This window comes from Oryctolagus cuniculus, chromosome 18 (assembly GCF_964237555.1).
Source record: "Oryctolagus cuniculus chromosome 18, mOryCun1.1, whole genome shotgun sequence".
Taxonomy (NCBI): Eukaryota; Metazoa; Chordata; class Mammalia; order Lagomorpha; family Leporidae; genus Oryctolagus; species Oryctolagus cuniculus.
Window position 1 is genome coordinate 40,655,745 of NC_091449.1, and position 19,236 is coordinate 40,674,980.

The following is a 19,236-nucleotide window of genomic DNA, read 5'->3' on the forward strand; positions in this document are numbered from 1 at the left end:
AGGAGCCAGGTGCTTCTTCCCAGTCTCCCATGCGGGTTCAGGGGCCCAAGCACTTGGGCCATCTTCTACTGCTTTCCCAGGCCACAGCAGAGAGCTGGATTGCAAGAGGGGCAGTCAGGACTAGAACCAGAGCCCATAGGGGATGCCAGCACCACAGGCGGAGAATTAACCTAGTGCGCCACAGCGCCGGCCCCAAGCCGGCCCCCACTATCTCATTTTTAGTCTGAATGTATATTTCTTCTTCTTCTTCTTTTTTTTTTGTTGTTGTTGTTGTTGTTGTTGACAAGTAGAGTGAGAGAGAGAGAGACAGAGAGACAGAGAGAAAGGTCTTCCTTCCATTGGTTCACCCCCCAAATGGTCACTGTGGCCGGCGCTGTGCCGATCCAAAGCCAGGAGCCAGGTGCTTCCCCCTGGTCTCCCACGCAGGTGCAGGGCCCAAGCACTTGGGCCATCCTCCACAGCTATCCCAGGCCACAGCAGAGAGCTGGCCTGGAAGAGGGGCAACCGGGACAGAATCCGGTGCCCCAACCAGGACTAGAACCCAGGGTGCTGGCGCCGCAGGCGGAGGATTAGCCTAGTGAGCCGCGGCACCGGCCCTGAATGTATATTTCTTTCATTTTGTGTGAGGTTGTAAAGCTTTCCTTCTATTTAAGAGCCACTGGACTTTCTGTTTTTATAAACTTTATGTTCTTTGCCTACCTTCTTTTCAGTTCCTTGGTCTTTTTATTATTGATTTGTATTAACTCGATATAATCAAAACTCTTATAAATTTGTGATCTAATTTGCAGATATTTGTCCAATTTTTCATTTGTCTCTTGGCCTTATTTGTCATATTCTTTGGCAATACAAAAATTTTAACATATATCTGGTCAATTTCAGACAGTTTTTCTTCTATGATTTCTGAAATTTGGGTCATTTTTAGCAAGGTCCTTTCTACTCCAAAATTATTTTTTAATAATTTTCCTTATGTCTTGTGCTTAAATTTTTAAAAACTTTTTGTTGTGAAATGGAACACATAAAAATATACCAGTAATTAATGTACAGCTTCATGAACTGTCACAAACTGAACCTATCGTCTTCTAGTATTTTGGCTTTTATTTTTTTCTTTTAAGATTTTAAATTTTTAAAAATTTTTCATTTAAATTTTGGCCCCATCTAGACTTTATTTTGGTATGATATGTGAGATAGAAATCCATTTTTATTCACAAATCACACTTCTGAAGTGTTTATGGAATATTATAAAAGTTGTCATATGCCAGGCACAGAAGGAATCTTTCATATCCCCAGAGCATGAATTACATAAAGCTTATTCTGCCTGTAGGAAAACAAAGCAAGTAACAACAAGGGTTAAAAAGGACAACTCAACTCTATTACATGGCTCCGGTCCAGATTAAAATTCACCTAATTAGTAATATAAATTGGCCCAAGGTGGTGTTTTGGCTCTTGCTTTGTTTTGGTTTTTGCTTTTCAAAATGAAAAGGCTGAAACAGCCTGGGCCGGTGTTGACTCAGCAGGGGGGTGCTGCCCGGGACACCCACCCCGACGGCACCGGCGCTGGGCTCACGTCCTGCCTGTGTCTCCAGTTCCAGATTTCTGCTCCTGAGCAGCCTGGGAGGTGGCCAGTGCCGGCTCAGTGGTGGGGCGCCGGTCACCGAGGCTGGAGATCTGGACTGAGTGCCAGGCTCCTGGCTTCTGCTGTTTCAGGCATTTGAGGAGTGAACCAGCAAATGGGAGATCTGTTTCTATTTCTGTCTCTCTCTCTCTGTCTTTCAAAGAAAAATAACTAAATAATTTTTTAAAGAAATCAAACTTCCCTTTAATTTAAAAAAAAAAAAAAAAACAGAACCAGGGCCAGCATTGTGTTGTAACAGGTTAAGCCTCTGCCTGCGATGCTGGCATCCCTGGCTGCTCCACTTCTGATGCAGCTCCCTGCTAACACACCTGGGAAGGCAGCGGAGGACGGCCCCAGTGCTTGGGCCCCTGCACCCACCTGAAGAGCAGGATAGAGTTCCTGCATCCTGGCTTCGGCCTGGCCAGCCCCAGTTGTTGCAATCATTTGGAGAGTGAGAGAGATGGAATCTCTCTCTCTCTCTCTCTCTCTGACTTTCAAATAAATAAGTCTTAAAAATTATATATATATGTAAATTTCCAAAAGTTAATGAAAACATTTGGAAAAAACCTACACAATGAGGAAAATCTTAAAGTTATCAAGTTTGATTTTTGAAAAAAAAAAAAAAAAACAAACAAACAAAGAGAGCGAGCGAGCAGGTGTTTGGCACGGCAGGTGAGACTGACACCACCCGGGACACCCACAGCCCACACTGGGGTACTGGGTTCCTGTCCTGGCTCTGCTTCATAGTAATGAGCACCCAGCAGGTGATGGCTCCAGGACTTGGGTTCCCGCCACCCCGATGGGAGACCCAGATTGAATTCTAGGCTCCTGGCTTCCGCCTGGCCCAGCCTTGGCTATAGCAGGCATTTGGGGAATAAACCAGCAGATGCAAGATCTCTCTGTCTGTCTGTCTTTGTCTCTCTCTGCATCTCTCTGTTCTTCAAGTAAATGATAAATAGACCAGGTTTAAATAGTAATAAAGTCATTTGAAAACCACATACAAATATTAAAGTCGTAAGTGGAATAAAATATTTCCCCATAGGTAGAATTGATTGTTGAAGGTTGATACTCAGCCTCTGTGGCACCTGGGCAGCCATGTGTCTTCATTTACTGCCTTCCTGTTTCTGCTTCTGTCTTATCGTTTCACGTTATTTAGGGGACTTCCATTTTTTGTGAGTCAACCGCAATAATTTCCTATGCTTACTCATAGTGTGTTTCTCTTTCATGGGCATTGAGGAAATGTCTGTTCTAGTTCTTAAAAAAATTTTTAAAGATCTTATTTATTTATTTGAGAGGTAGAGTTACAGTGAGGAGAGACAGAGAGAGAGAGGTCTTCCATTAGCTGGTTCACTCCCCAAATGGCCACAATGGCCAGAACTAAGCCAATCCGGAGCCAGAAGCCAGGAGCCAGGAGCTTCTTCCAGGTCTCCCACATGGTACAGGAGCCCAACGACTTGGGCCAATTTCTGCTGCTTTCCCTGGCCACAGCAGAGAGCTGGATCGGAAGTAGAGTAGCCGGACTCGAACCAGAGCCTATTTGGGATCCGGCACCACGGGTAGAAGATTAACCTAGTGTACCACAGCGCTAGCCCCTGTTCTAGTTTTTAATGTGATTATTTTTTTCTTCAAAATCCATGGGTTAAAGAGCTTGAATGGTGCAAAGTGCCCCCCCCCCAAAAAAAAAAAAAACACATACACAAGGTAAACGCTCTTGTCCCCTTGTCCCCAGACGGAAGCCTGTCCGGGGTTTCTTGAGTTGGTCTATGTGTGTGCAAGCGTATGTTTGTGCTGAAAACACACACATGCCACAGCTTGTTTTTTTTTCTTAAGATTTATTTATTTATTTGAAATGCAGAGTTACAGAGAGACAGAAACAGAGAAAGAGAGAGAGGTCTCCTATCCGCTGGTTCAGTTCCCTAGTGACCGAAACAGTTGGGGCTTCCGCTGAGTCTCTCACGTGGGTCCAGGGGCTCAAGCAGTTAGGCCATCCTCCACTGCTCTCCCAGGCCCTAGCAGAGAGCTGGATCGGAAGTGGAGCAGCCAGGACTCCAACCAGCACCCATATGGGATGCCAGCACTGCAGGCCAGGGCTTTAACCCTCTGCACCACAGCACCAGCCCCACCACAGCTTTTTATTTTTAAATATGTATTTGTTTGTTTGTTTGTTTGTTTATTTGAAAGGCAGAGATACTTAGAAAGAAGGAGAGACAGAGAGAGGTCTTCCATCCACCAGCCCATTCCCTCAATGGCTGCAACAGCCAGAACTGGGCCAGGCCAGAGCCAGGAGTCTCCCTAAGGTCTCCCACATGAATGCAGGGGCCCAAACGCTCTGGTCATCCTCTGCTGCTTCCCCAGGTGCACTAGCAGGGAGCTGGATCAGAAGTGGAGCAGCCAGGACTCAAATCGGTGCCCATAAGAGATGCTGGCACCGCAGGTGGAATCCTAATCCTCCATGCCACAGCATCAGTTCCAGGCCACAGCTTTTTACAATTCAAACTTGTTTAATAGTAAACTGTGGAGCGCTTCATGTCCTTTCTTTTGAGTGGCTGCTTTCTATATGTATACCATAGTTGGTTTCCTATTTGCCTTCTTTCCCGTCTTCTGCCCCTATAGATTGTAGTTAGTATTCTTGTGGTTGTCTGCAAGAATTCTGACTACCTAGATTGGAATCCTGGGGGCCTTGGGCGAGTGACTTAGCCCCAGTTTTCTCACCTGTTAAGCAGAGATACCGTAGGGACTCACCTTGAAGGTTGTAGTGCAAAGAGGAAAGGAGATGGCACAGGAGAGCCTTTGGCTCAGTTCGGCCCCTGCGGGAAGCGCTCATGAATCTAACACTTAGAGACTTCTTGCCTTGTGCCACGTCTGTGCCAAGAATTTTAAAGGAAAACCTGCCTGTCCTAGAGCCTCTGAATAATAATAATATTTCTTTGCTACATATACAAGAGATCTCGCCGTGCCAGTTCAACAACGGCTAGGCGGAAGGACACGTGCATCGTGGTTCTTTAGATAGCGCAGGATTTCCTCTGTCTCCGATTGGATTCCTCCATAAGCAAACCCCGAGACAAACATGATCGATCGCCTCTCAGGGAGGTGAGCCAAGAGAACCCCAGTAGGGAAGTGGAGAATCAATGGAGACGCGAAAGGCGAGGCGCCCAAACTTGCCAAGCAAGTTAGCGCCTGGAGCTTCATCCTGCAGGGGGACCCTGGGAGCCAGACCTGCACTCACCTCCCCTGAGAAGGGAGGGGGCTGGGGTGTTTGTACACCAACTCTCAGCGCGCCTTGGCTGAGCGGGGGTGGGCATTCCTGGCCAGGAGGCTGGATCCCAGCAGAGGGGCCACATGCTGGGGGCTTGGTGAGCCGAGCGCACTCAGCAGAGGTCTGAGGGGGTCTGGGTCGGGTCCCAGGGCTGCCTGCTACACCTGCCAGCGGGATTGGAGCCAATGTTTATCCTTCCAGCACAGGAGAGAAAGACTTGTTTCTCACTGTCCCGAGTGTTGTCTGCTCTTTGGGTCTTTGGTGACAGAAAGAAACATTTTTCTTTAAAGATTTATGTATTTATTTATTTTTTATTTGAGAGGCAGAGCTATAGACAGAGACAGAAAGAGAGAGAGAGAGGTCTTCCATCTACTGATTCACTCCCCAAATGGCAGCAATGGCTAGAGCTGAGCGGATCCAAAGCCAGGAGCCGGGAGCTTCTTCCAGGTCTCCCACACAGGTGCAGGGATCGCAGGACTTGGCCCATCCTCCGCTGCTTCCCCAGGCAGATTTGCTGGTTCACTCCCCAGTTGGCTGCAATGGCCGGAGCTGAGCCTATGTGAAGCCAGGAGCCAGGAGCTTCTTCCTGGTCTCTCACATGGGTGCAGGGGCCCAAGGATTTGGGCCATCCTCTACTGCTTTCCCGGGCACATTAGCCGGGCGGTGGATCAGAAGTGGAGCAGCCAAGGCTTGAACCAATGCTCTGACACAGGATGTTGCTACCAGCACTGCCTCCTGCTTGGAGTGGTTTTAAGCATACAGTTGGCCCTCTGCATACAGTTGGTTCCTGGTGCTGGATTCACACTGCAGATCAAAAATATTTTTTAAAGTTGCATCTGTGCTGAAGATATACAGACTTTTTTTCTTGTCATTATCCCCTCAATACAGTGGAAGAACTATTTACATAACATTTGTGTTGTATTAAAAATATTGAAAATACTGAGTATTAAAAGTAACCTGGAGATGATTTAAGTGTATGAGAGGATGTGCATAGGGCATTTGCAAATAATCTTCCCTTTTATATAAGGGACTCGGGAGTCCTGGAAGCAATCCCCCCTACCAAGGGAGTACTGAGTATTCATAAATTTAAAACACAGGGCCGGCATTATGGCATAGCAGGTTAAGCCGCTGCCTGTGACACCAGCATCCCATATCAGAGCACCAGCGCAAGAATGCGGGAAACGGCTCAAGTACTTGGTCCCTTGCCACCTATGTGGGAGATCAGATGGAGTTCCAGGCTCCCAGCTTCCGTCTGGTCCAGTCTTGACCACTGTGTCGGGGAGTGAGCCAGAGGATGGAAGATCTCTCTCTCTCTCTCTCTCTCTCTCTCTCTCTCTTTCTCTCTCTCTCCTTCTGTGCCACACTGCCTTTCAAATAAATAAAATAAATCTAAAAAAAAAAATACAACACAAGTAGATTTGCCCCCTTACCTACTGTCATCTCAGGTCCTTTGCTATATTTTCAATGCAGTTATTTTTTCCCACGGTAGATCCGTTAGAGTCATTGTAAGACTAAAGACTAAGAAAGCTAGTCTGTTATACATGGTACACTTTTCCCAGCTTTGTCACTTTCATTTTGTTCATTACGGTTTTTTCTACATGGATAATTATCAATAGTGATCATGAATATTTTAGTCTAATATATTACTTTATATTGCAGTACTTTTTTAAGATTTATGTATTTTTATTTGAAAGTCAGAGAGAGGAGAGGCAGAGAGAGAGAGAAAGGTCTTCCGTCCGATGGTTCACTCCCTAAATGGCTGCAACAGCCAGAGCTGCACCCATCTGAAGCCAGGAGCCAGGAGCTTCCTCCAGGCCTCCCACATGGGTGCAGGGGCCCAAAGACTTGGGCCATCTTCTACTGCTTTCCCAGGCCATAGCAGAGAGCTGGATCGGAAGTGGAGCAGACAGGCCTCAAACCGGCGCCCATATGGGATACTGGCGCTTCAGGCCAGGGAGTTACCCGCTGCACCACAGCGCCAGCCCCTGCGGTACTTTTAATAACTGTTGAGGTGTAATGTACATGTCATAAAACCCACCGATTGTAAGTGTACAATTCAATGATGTCTCATACATTACAACCTTCCCAATTCAGTCTTGGACTATTTTCATCACAGCCCTAGAGTTTCTCACACCCATTTAGAATAATTCTGACTGCTGCCGCCGGATCCAGACAACCACTAATCCTGCTGCCGTCTTTTCCTGGCATCTCATAGAGATAGGTCTTGTGGCTGCCCTCTTCGTGTGGCATAAACTTGGTTCCTTTGTGCTGTTGAATAATCTCCCAATGCACCATATTCCCTGTTTTGTTCACCTGTTCATGACCTATTGGGCACGTAGGTTGTTCTTTCTTTCCAACTAATGTGATCCTACTGGTCTGAACAGTCACAGACAAACTGTTGTGTGGGAATGTATTTTCCTTTTTCTTGGGTGTAGACCTAGGCGAGGAATTGCTGAATTTTATGGAGACTGCATGTTTAACATTTTGGGGAACTGCCAAGCCGTTTTCTCAACTGGCTGTGCCATCTACATTCCCCCCACCCCACCCCACTGGCCACGTCCTCCACACCTGTCTGCCTTTTCCATGGTAGCCATTCTGTGTGAGCCTGAGATACTATGCAGTTGTTTTTAATTTTCATGTAGAAACTTTTAATTTAATTACTTTATAAAACCGATTCATTACGTTTCAAATGCTGCATTACCATGAATTTTGATGACATTTCCCTGTCTTTTTTTCTCAATATGATCAATTAAATAGGTTTTTTCCTAAGATTTTATGTGAATGGCAGAGTGAACAGAGAGAGAACGAGAGACACACACAAAGAGAGAGATGTTCAATCCTCTGACTCACTCCACAAGTGACCCCAGTGGTCAGGGCTGGCTGGACCAGCCTGCAGCCAGGAGCCTGGAACTCCATCTGTCTCCCACGTGTGGCAGGGGCCCAAGCGCTTGGGCCATCTTCCACTGCCTTCCCTGGTGCATTCGCAGGGAGCTGGATCAGAAGCAGAGCAGCTAAACTTGCATTGGCGCTCTGATGTGAGACGCTGGCAACACCAACGGCAGCCCCAATAGTGAGTTTTAAGTTAGTGTGGGCTCTATTTCATTGGTTAATTTTTTCTTTTTTTTTTTTTTAGATTATCTATTTATTTATTTGACAGGTAGAGTTATAGACAGTAAGAGAGAGAGAACAGAGAAAAGTCCTCCTTCCATTGGTCCACTCTCCAAATGGCGCAACGGCCAGAGCTGCACCGATCCAAGAAGCCAGGTGCTTCTTCCTGGTCTCCCATGCAGGTGCAGGAGCCCCAGGACTTGAGCGATCTTCTACTGCTTTCCCAGGCCACAGCAGAGAGCTGGATTGGAAGAGGAGAAGCCGGGACTAAAACCGGCACTCATGGGATGCCAGCGCCGCAGGCGGAGGATTAACCTAGTGTGCCACGGTGCCAGCCCCTAATTTTATTCTATCTTTGATCCAAGCACCCCAAACTTCTAAAGATGCTCACTTGAATTTTTTAAAAGATTTATTTATTTGAAAGGCAGAGTTACAGAGCGAGAGGGAGACACACAGAGAGAGGTCTTCCATCTGCTGGTTCACTCCGCTAGTGGCTCCAACAGCCAGAGCTGAACTGAAGCCAGGAGCCAGGAGCTTCTTCCGGTTCTCCCACGTGGTTGCAGGGGCCCAAGGACTTGAGCCATCTTCCGCTGCTTCCCCAGGCACATTAGCAGGGGGCTTGATCAGACGTGGAGCAGCCAGAACTCGAACCAGCACCCATATGGGATGCCAGCTGCAGGCAGTGGCTTACCCCACTACACCACAGGGCCAGCCCCCTGATGCTCACTTTATTATACACCATATTATGTTTGTAAACTTCTCATTATTGCCTGTCCCTCCCAACAAATCATGTTTTCCTATAATTGTCTTCAGTTCTCTCTTTTTAAGTCTCATTCTAGTTTTAAATATTTGTGATGAAATACTTGAGGCTGGGCCGGCGCCGTGGCTCAACAGGCTAATCCGCCTTGCGGCGCCGGCACACCGGGTTCTAGTCCCGGTCGGGATGCCAGATTCTGTCCTGGTTGCCCCTCTTCCAGGCCAGCTCTCTGCTGTGGCCCAGGAAGGCAGTGGAGGATGGCCCAAGTGCTTGGGCCCTGCGCCCCATGGGAGACCAGGAGAAGTACCTGGCTGCTGCCATCGGATCAGCGCGGTGCGCAGGCCGCGGCGGCCATTGGAGGGTGAACCAATGGCAAAGGAAGACCTTTCTCTCTGTCTCTCTCTCTCACTGTCCACTCTGCCTGTCAAAAAAAAAAAAAAAAAAAGAAATACTTGAGGCTGACACACACTGGTCCTATCTGCCTATTGTCCTCTAAGTGACTGTTCCTGTCACCGTGTCAAGTTCTCATAGGCGTTCACCGTGACTCCAGCGGCACGGCCCCATCCCTCTGCTGGCTTGGAAACTTCTCTCGGTGTCGGTTCTGCAGAGGCCACGGGCTTACACGGTGGACACTTTCTCCGCCGAGCTCTGGAGCCCCAGCTGTAGGACTGGTACCCTGTGAGGGCTTCCTTTGCGGTCGGCACACTGTACCTTTGTCCTCCGGTGGGGGAGAGAGCGAGCGAGCGTGAGCAAGCTTTCTCCTGCCTCTTTGTAGGAGGGCGCCGATCCCATCGTGGGGTGCCACTCTCGTGCCCTCATCGCCTCCCCAAAGCTCCATCTCCAAACACCCAGGACCGTGAGGATTCAGGCCTCACTGTGTGAACCTCGGAAGGATGCACTCGGTCCACAGCGAGTTTATCTCCACTCCTTCGTGCCTCTCCTCATTTCCCAATGTCATCAACCCCCCGGGACCTCTCTGCCTGTCTTAGTTCTGCCTATGGCCCTCGTGTCCCTGGCAGTACTTGTGTTAGGTTGTGCCTTCCTCGTGTGGCTTGAGCCGGGGCTGGCGGGGGACTTCCTGCTGACTCGCAGGTGGATGAGAGAGCGGGCGCATACCCGTGGCCTCCCCGCCTTTTCCCTGGCTGGGAAGCCGGTTGTTTCCTTGTCTGCTCCGCGTGCTCAGGCCGGGTCCCTGAAACAGAGCCCCGGAACCTGTGCTGATTGTGCTTTTGTGAGGCAGCTTTTGATGCCTCTGGGTTTTCTCTTTACGACAGTCCTCACTCTCAGATGTTTAAAAACTTCCCAATGTAGTAAGAAAGAAGGCTGCAAATCCCACCCCTTTCAGGGCCAGCACTGTGGCATAGCAGGTAAAGCCACTGCCTGCAGTGCCAGCATCCCATGTGGGTGCCGGTTCAAGTCCCGGCCTCTCCACTTCCAATCCAGCTTTCTGATATGACCTGGGAAAGCAGTGGAAGATGGCCCAAGTGCCTGGGCCTCTGCACCCATGTGGGTGATCCAGAGAAAGCTCCTGGCTCCTGGCTTCTGATCTGCCCAGCTCCAGCCGTTACAGCCATTTGGGGAGAGAACCAGCAGGAGGAAGACTTTCTCTCTCTCTCTCTCTCTCTCTTTGCCTCTTTGTAACTCTGCCTTTCAAATAAATAAATAAATCTTAAAAAAAAAAAAAAACACCCTTCCAGGGTTTTATATTTGGGGGACGAGTTGGCGACATCTATGGTGAGGATTATTTAATTTTCACCTAAACAAAGCAACCGGGGTGGCCCTGCTGGATTTGCAGGGCTGCTGTGAGGTCTCGAGCCGCTGGAGGGTGAACATCGACGGCAGAGGAGGAAGAGAGGCCTCTTCTGGGGCAGGAGTGGCAGGAGTTGGCACCAGAGAGGGGTGGCCTGGCCAAGGCAGGGGGCATGGGAGCCGCGGCCAGGAAGTAAAGAGCTGCCCGGGAAGCCTGGGGATAGCTTCTGCGTGCCGTGCCCCGCAAGTGTCTCCTGCAGGCAAGGCCAAGGGCAGGCAGCCTCCGTACAGCAACGCTCGGGAGTTAGGGATAGTGAGGAGAGCTCCCTGTGTCCTCTTTCCTCAGGGGTCTACGCTCTGAAAACAGCCTATGGATCCAGCCCGGGGGCAGGATGGGGCCCGGACACTCATGAGCCCCTCGGCATGGGGACCCTGGAGCACCTGCCGTGAGCCAGGAAGCCAGGTAGGTGACCTTCTCTCCACTCGGCCTCCTCCTTCTCCCTCCTGTCCACTCCTCCTTCCCTCCTCACCTGCTGCCTCTGTCCATGTGGACCCGCTGAGCACCCCCACCACGCCGGGCCTGCCGTGGCCACCTTTCAGCGTGAGAATGAAAATCACAGATGCGGAAGATCAGGAAGAGCCTTGGACAGCGCCTGCCTGACCTTTTATCCACGGCGTGCCTCGGGGCCAGATGGGGGAGAGACACGCTCAAAGCCCTGTGGTGGCGCCCTGGCTGGGGTCAGCTGCAGCCTCTGAGTCCCCAGGGGACTTTATAATGACAAAGGGTGGTCTCTCCCGCCCTTGCCCCTCTCCTGCTGAGGATCCACTGGGGGCCCTGGTCCACACCCCCTCTCCTAGACCCCAGCTGAAGGAGCAGCTGTGACCCAGAGTACTGGTGGTCCCTGTGACGGAGGACAAGAAAGAGCATGAAGAATCGCACGTGGGCTCTTCAAATGTCTGCCCGGATATGGCGCATGTCACTTTTGATCAGATTTCAGTCCTAGAGAGAGGAGAAGAGGGTATCTGTGGACAGCCCCGGGGCCGCCCACAGAGAACCAGAAACACAGCTGGGATCGGAGCCCTGTGTCCTGTCTCTGGGCCAAGGATCTGCCCGCTCTCATCCCCCGAAGTCAAGGCAGTTTCCCACGGAGGTCTCCGTGACTCCACGACGAGCAGTGTGCTCTCCCCCAGGGATGGTTTTTCTTAAGAGCTCAATGTTTTCCCCCAAGGTGATTGGACACTGATGGTAGAAACAAAGGCGTTGGGTTGGACCCCCTGGAGGATGAAGGCCATCTCCGGAAGTCACCCCATCCAGGCCCAGATGATGCCCTGATGTGCAGCATGGACTGCGGACGCCATAACCCAGAAGAAGAGTGAGGCCGGCCCTGGTCACAGCCACATCCTTTTGCCAACATCACACGAGGTGGGTGGGCTCGCCCTTGGCCGGTGACCGCTTGGGCATTTCCTGAGCCAGGAAGTCAGAATCTCAGTTCTGACACCGGCTCTGCCCTGAACTTGCTCATGGCCTTGTTAGCCTTCCTTGGCCTGAGTCTGTGCATGTGTTGGGGAGGATGGCGATTCTGCCTAAGGTCATGGCTGTGAGCACGCTCCATGAACTCTATGCCTGAGTGAGGAGCTACTGGCATCAGGAGCACTGGCCAGAGTGTGTGGGACACACAAGCCCGGGAAACAGCAGGGAGGTGGGGAGGCTGCCCCCTGGGTGGGCCTCCCACTCTTTTCAGAGTTAAAATTGTAGCCCCTGGGGTTAGAAAGGTGAGCCAAGCTATATGAAGTGCCTGCTGCAAGTGAGTGCTTTCCCAGCGTTTGCTACCATTGCCGGGGAACCAGAGCCAGGCGTCATCTGGAAGTGTTACAGGAGGTTCCACGCCTCGGTAGCTCACCGTTTACTTAGCCCATCCCCAGTTGTTGGACATGTAGGTTGCTTCCAGTGTCTAACTGTTTTAAATACTCATGCAGTGACCGCCTGTGTAATTGAAACTTGTATGCACAGCCCAGGCTGTCTCCGAAGGTTAGAGGCCTAGACGTGGAACGGTTGAGTCAAAGCGACTGCCCCTTGCCCTCTGTGGGCGCTTGTACCCACACCTGTGTGAGGCTGCAGTGTGGAGGAGAATCTGCTCAGAGAGTGGATGAGGTTTGTGTAGCTGGACGACAGGTCGCTGTGACAGAAAGGCTGAACCTACAATGCTTTGAACAGGATAGAAATGTGGGGGCCTGTCGTGTAATAACAGGCCGATGTCAGAGTCAAGGGCAGGAGGGCAGCTTTACCCTACACCTTCTTCAGCCCTGGCTTCTAACCTCACGATCCCACATGGTTGGCCAGTGTCACTTGGACATTCCAGCCAATAGGAAGGCGCAAAGAGGGACAGACAACACTTCCACTCACATCCCATTGGCCGAAGCTTCATGACAAGGCCACATTTAACTACAGGGGAGGCTGGGGAAATAAATTCAATCCTAGATGACCAGGGAATATTCAAGGGTTTTAGTCCTAAGGTAGAAACAAGAACAGGGACCGGCATGCTGGCATAGCGGCTTGAGCCGCCACTTGTGACACTGCATCCCTTATGAGTGCCGGTTCACGTCCCGGCTGCTCCACTACAATCCAGCTCCCTGCCAGGGTGCGAGGGAAGGCAGCTGAGAATGACCCAAGTGCTTGGATTCCTGCCACCCACGCGGAGGACCCGGATGAATCTCCTGGCTCCTGGCCTTGGCCCAACCCAGTTGAAGCCATATGGGGAGAGAACCAGTGGATGGAAGCTCTCTCTCTCTCTCTCTCTCTCTAACTCTTTCTCTCTCATTCTGCCTTTCAAATAAATAAATACATATTTTTTAAAAAAAGAAAAGTAGAACAGATTTTCGGGGTACAACTTGTTACCTCTGCCATGAGATTAACTCAAGTACAGAGCAGCACAAATGAGCCACGGAAATGAGAACAAATAAAGCGTCCTTGGCTGTCCATGCATGGGGGGCCAGGGGAGGAAGGAGGTCATTGCAGGGAGCCACGATAGAGCTGTAGGTGGGGCAGGGAGCAGAAGAACCCTCCCCAGGGCAGAGGCGTCAACACCCCATGCAGAGGCCACTTCCCTGCCTGTTTTCTGCTGCTCGGATGTGGGAGGTGCCCCCTTGGCTCTCCCACAAGCTCGCTTTCCCCCAGCTCACCTGCATCTCCTGTCCCTGCAGAGCTGGCTGCTCATGGACATTGCTGGAATCCAAATGGGCAGCGGGAATACATGGGACTGGCTCGTGCAGCTGCTCAGCAAAAACCCAGAATGGCTGAGCACCAAGGTGAAGTTCTTCCTGCCCAACACGGACCTGGGCTCCAGCAGCGAGTCCCCAGACCCTGCACAGGGCGTCACCCTGCAGCTCAAGCTCCTGTGTGGCCGAGGCCTGGCCACCTGGCGGTCGTTCATCTACTGTGTGTGCATGGAGCTAGAGGTGCCACTGGAGCTGGAGGTGCTGCTGCTGAGTACCTGGGGCCACGAAGAAGGTGAGGGCCCGAGGGGCCAGCCCAGCCCTCGCGCCTGGGAAGCCCCGGGAGGCCCGGGACCCGCCTGACTCACACCGACAGGGTGGGCAGGGCGTGTCCTGTTTCTGCACACGTCCCAGAGCAAATCCCTCGGTGCGGTGAAGACATCTGAGGCCTGGGGGACCCTACCCCAGTTACTCAGGGACGCCCGATGCAGAGAGAGAGGGGACCCAGTGACTCCTTCTAGCCAGAAAATTCCAAATCGCTGCTAAGAAGCCCCAAGGGTTTCTGTGTGAACGTCACAAGCAAAAGTCACTCTGTTCGGTGCAGTGGGCATTGCTTGAGTGCCTTCTGTTTGCATAGCACGGAGGGGAAACACAGGACATCCTTGGAGAGAAAATGAGAACTCACTCAAGAATGACCACAAGGCGGAGTGTGGGCACATGCCATATAACTGCACGCACAGGTGCACTGGGCATATGCTGGGATGCACATACATGCACTCATGCAAGTGTGCACGCGTGCAGGTGCACGCACACACACACACATACACACTCACTAGCAGCTTCCCCCCACAGCTAACTGTGTTAACTTTCTTTCTCCTGGCAGGGACCCTTCCCGGTGAGATGAGCCCAGAGCAGTCACCAGGGGTCCCTCAAAACCCCACAGCACGTCAGTCCTGTCTTGCAGGGAACCCCAGCCCTCTGGGAGTTGGTGATCTAAGCTGGTCTGGATCGCAGCTCCACCACGGTGAGCCTGGGGCTGGGGCCCAGAAGGCTGGGCCGTCTGCAGGAGCCTGGGCTGGCTGGGTGCAGCTCATTCCCACAGGCCATCTGCCTGGGCCCCAGACCCCTCCCCACACCGCCCAGTCCCACCCCCCTCGTCCTCTGAGACTTCCTAGGCTTCTGCCTGTCCTATTGCCCATTCCCAGGGATCTTACCTGGAGCCCCTGGGAGAGTCTGCAGGCCCTAGCCCTCAGCCACCTCTGCAAAAACCCCTGTCTGGCTTCACCCCCTCAGGACCTCATGTTCCAGGACTCCAAGCCAGGCCCCGTGAGGGAGCCCTCACCGCCCCTCCCCATGCAGAGACCTTGGCCTTGACACAGGCCCGTGACATGCTGTGTATGTGTGCGGGAGCCTCTGACCGATTTCCCGGTGGAGGCCGGGGGAGGTCAGCCATGCCATAGTGACCACCTCAGTGACTCATGGGCCACCCTTGTGCTCAGAGCCCTTCTTCCTGCAGCAGCCTCGGCTGTCTAATCCCAGCTGTGCGTGGCCGTCAGTGCCCACGTAGGGACCCCCACTGCCCAGTCTTGCAGTCCAACAGGCCCTGGCCCCTTCTGACCTTTGTCCTGGCGGCCGGATGGCCAGGCCTCCTTGCAGTTTGGCCCATAAGTGCCTCATTAATATCGGCCTTATGGAAATACTGAAATCCCTTAGACCGGTTGCACAGCCTCCTTATAACTCTTCAGCAACTAAACGGTCAATACCTGGCTGAGCAGAGGAGCCCTGGACCAGCTCCAGGGGCTGTTCTGATTGGTCAGCACTGCCCACTGCAGGTGGGTCCTTCTAAAAACTTCTGCTCCTTCGAAGTCCTCTTGCCTTTCCTCCTCCTCTTCTTTCCCTCTCTGCTTCTTTCCTTTCCCAAACTTCCAGAAAGGCCTTAGAGCATTGTTGAGAATCCATGCAGCAGGACAAGCACTTCTATAAGGACCATGCGGGGAAGGGCTGGAATGCGGGTGAGAAGGAAGGAGGTGGTGAAACCCACTGACACAGGAGGGAGGCAGGGCTCACGCCTGGCCAGGCCCGGGCAGCTTCACTTTGACAACCTGGTGTGGCCTCTGCGGAGCCTGGTCCTTCCCTGGGGACAGTCAGCCTCTTAGGGCTTGGGGCTGAGTGTTCCTGGGGCCTGCTCTCTGCATCCTGGAAGGGAGACCCCCAGGAACCCCCTGTGCAAACAGAGGCCTTTAGCACTGCCCACCTTCTGTCTGCCTGCCCCTAGTGGGGAACAGAGCTCCCCGAAGGCGCTAGGCAGCCCATCAGCCCAGGCCCTCAGGTGCCGGCACCCCTTCCCTCACTCTCCCAGGCCTCAAGCGCCCTCATCACAGCCCTGGGCCCTCACCACAATGGAAGCACTGCAGGAGACAGCGGCGAGGTGAGTGCCAAGGTGGGCAGGTGAGGCCTGGAACCAGGACACACAGCCGGACCCCACCCCCTGCTGGCTCCTCTCCAGGGGCCCAGGGACTCTTAGCTTCCAAGCTTCCAGAAAAGGGGAGAGGAGGGCCGGAAGTCCCCAGTGGGTGGAGAAGGCTGGGGTGCCCAGGAAGGGCCTCCGCCATCAGACTGCAAGAATGCCCACCGGCACTCAGCCCGAGCATCCGGGCTTTCCCGGGGATTCCTGCATCTTGAGGGTCGTGGAAGCCCTCGGTGGATGAACAGCTGACCTCAGGCCTGGACCCTCATTGGCCAGTTTGGGGATGAGTGGGGATGAGGACTCCTCACGCCTGGGAGAGCCTGGCAAGGCAGAGGCCCTGGGAACTCACGGGGAGACACGTGGCTGCTGAGGGCAGCCCAGACAGAGGGAGGAGAGGGCTAGAACGTCTCCCATTCGTGACCAGATGTCTGGGGTGAACCTTGTTCTCAACCAGTTGTCCCCCTCCCTGGAAGCCCCACCACCCACTGCCACCAACTGTAGGCATAGCTAGAAGGTTCCAGTCTGTGCCCCAAGCCTTCCCTGGGGCACCTGACACCTCCCAACGTCCCAGGAATTAAAAGCTCAACACCTGCCATTCAGGAGCAGATTGTTCAGTGCCTGGGCCCCAGGCTCACATCCGGGGCCTTGCAGAACTGAAACACAGCCGGGGGCGGGGGTGGGGGTGGGGCAGTTCTCAGACATCACAGGAGAGAGGCTGCTCCGCCTGTCCCCTCGCCACCTTCCTGAAAACTTGACGCCACTCCCACTGTGCAGAAAACGTGGAGCCAGGACCCAGGCTCACGCGCTCCTCCTGCCAGTGGTGGAGCCAATCCCTTCCGGGGACTTGCCACCTCCTCCCCAACCCTGCACGCATACACAGCCAGGGCCTGCGGCTCCCGGCTGCCCGGTCCCGGGCTGAGGGCTCCTGCCTTCATGCCATCTCCTTGTTTCCCGCAGAACTGGCCCAGAGGTACCTGGAGCTCCTGAGGACGTCCGTCCAGGAACACTATGGCAGCGGGCCCCCCAGCTCAGGGCAGCACCTGGCCTCCCTCCAGGCCTACATTCCTCCCATCCTGCAGTGGAGCCGGGCCACGACGCCCTTAGACCCTCAGAAGGGGGCTAACTCAGGGGACCCCAAAACGGAAGATGGCACTGATGTGAGCATCCAGGACCTGTTCAGCTCCAGGAGCCACAAGGGCCCGCGGGTGACAGTGTTGCTGGGCAAGGCCGGCATGGGCAAGACCACGCTGGCCCACCGGCTCTGCCAGAAGTGGGCCGAGGGCCAGCTGCACCGCTTCCAGGCCCTGTTCCTGTTTGAATTCCGCAAGCTCAACCTGATCACACGGCTCCTGACGCTGCCCCAGCTCCTCTTTGATCTGTCCCTGAACCCCGAGGCGGAGCCCGAAGCTGTCTTCCAGTACCTGCAGGAGAATGCGAGTCGGGTCCTGCTGATCTTTGACGGGCTGGACGAGGCCCTGTACCCCTGCTCTGGCAGGGAGACCGTGGACCCGCACAGCCCAAGGCCAGCCCTCGCCCTCTTCTCTGACCTCTGCCGTGGGACCCTCCTGCCCGGCTGCTGGGTGATGGCCACCTCCCGCCCAGGGAAGCTGCCCACCTGTCTGCCCACAGAGGCCGCCATGGTGCACATGTGGGGCTTCGATGGGCCGCGGGTCGAGGAATACGTCAGCCACTTCTTCGGTGAGCAGCCGTCACGGGAGGCGGCCCTGGCTGAGCTGCGGGCCAACAGACAACTCCAGAACATGTGCGCGGTGCCCGCGCTGTGCCTGGCCGTCTGTCTCTGCCTCTACCACCTGCTGCCTGGCAGTGCGCCGGACCAGTGTGCGGCCCTCCTGCCCACCGTGACGCAGCTCTACATGTGCATGGTGCTGGCCCGCAGCCCACGCAGGCCCCTGCCAGCCACAACCCTGCTGGGCCTCGGGGAGGTGGCCCTGAGAGGCCTGGAGGCCAGGAAGACCATCTTCTACGTGGGAGACATCGCCCCACCCCTGTTGGCCTTCGGGGCCGCCCACCACCTGCTTACCTCCTTCCGCATCCGCATGGGGCCTGGGCACTGGGACACGGGCTATGCCTTCACTCACCTCAGCCTGCAGGAGTTTTTTGCTGCCCTGTACCTGATGGCCAGCCCCAAGGTGGACGAAGACACCCTCGCGCGCCACATCACCCTCAATTCCCGCTGGGTGCTGCGGACCAAAGCTAGCCTTGGCCTCTCCGACCACCTCCCCACCTTCCTGGCCGGCCTGGCCTCCCACGCCTGCCGTCCCTTCCTCAGCCACGTGGCACAAAACGACGAGGCCCGGGTGGGCGCCAAGCAGACTGCAGTGGTGCAGGTGCTGAGGAAGATGGCGGCGCACAGGTTCACAGGGCCGAAGGTGGTGGAGCTGTGTCACTGCGTGGCGGAGACCCAGGTGCCTGAGTTGGCCCAGCTCACGGCCCAGCGCCTCCCCTATCAGCTGCCCTTCCACAACTTCCCACTGACCTACACCGACCTGGCCGCCCTGGCCAGCGTCCTGGAGCACAGGGCTGGCCCCATCCACCTGGATTTCGAGGGCTGCCCACTGGAGCCCCACTGCCCCGAGGCTCTAGCAGGCTGTGGACAGATAGAGAATCTCAGGTGAGTAAGGGAAGGAGAGATCTTTGGGGAGGCCAGCCAGCCTGGCAGAGCCCTGCTAAGGGAGACTGGCGAGGAACCTGGGGCGCCAGAACAGAGTGGCCCCCACTGCCCCTTAGCCCTCGGGAGGAGTCGGGGGGCTCCACGCCTCCACAGGACTTCTAGAGTCTGGTTGGCCCTCTGCTTGTGGATTCTGGAAGCTCAGATTCTCTCTGTCTATCACAGCCTGGAGCCACTGATCTGTGCTGTTACAGGCTTTTGACCCTGGGTAGGTTCCATGCCTCTCTCAGCTCCAGTTTCCTCGTCCCTCAAGTGGATCCTGGCCAGCCCCTGGCTCAGAGGGTGGTTATGAGAACGAGGTGGGATAATGCATGGAAACCTTTATTAGCACGGTGCCTGGGGCCGGGCAAATGTGCTGCCCCACTGGAGAAAAGCCTGGGCTGCA

General features: G+C 53.9%; 1 protein-coding gene across 10 annotated transcripts in view; it reads left to right on the forward strand.

The window, feature by feature from the left end:
• The window catches only part of NLRC5 (NLR family CARD domain containing 5), an 87,692-nt gene that overhangs the window by 25,315 nt on the left and 43,141 nt on the right, over window positions 1–19,236 (forward strand). For 9 of the 10 annotated variants that reach the window (XR_007919914.2, XM_070061949.1, XM_051846793.2 and 6 more), the window contains exons 2-7: window positions 10,829–10,945; window positions 11,712–11,905; window positions 13,684–13,990; window positions 14,579–14,719; window positions 16,055–16,123; window positions 17,120–18,794. Coding sequence is in view for 9 of the 10 variants with exons in the window: in XM_070061949.1 (XP_069918050.1) it covers window positions 13,696–13,990; window positions 14,579–14,719; window positions 16,055–16,123; window positions 17,120–18,794 (2,180 nt within the window). In the remaining variant the exon portion in view is untranslated. The remainder of the gene's footprint in view (window positions 1–10,828; window positions 10,946–11,711; window positions 11,906–13,683; window positions 13,991–14,578; window positions 14,720–16,054; window positions 16,124–17,119; window positions 18,795–19,236) is intronic. The other variant, XM_051846791.2, reaches the window with a different exon arrangement.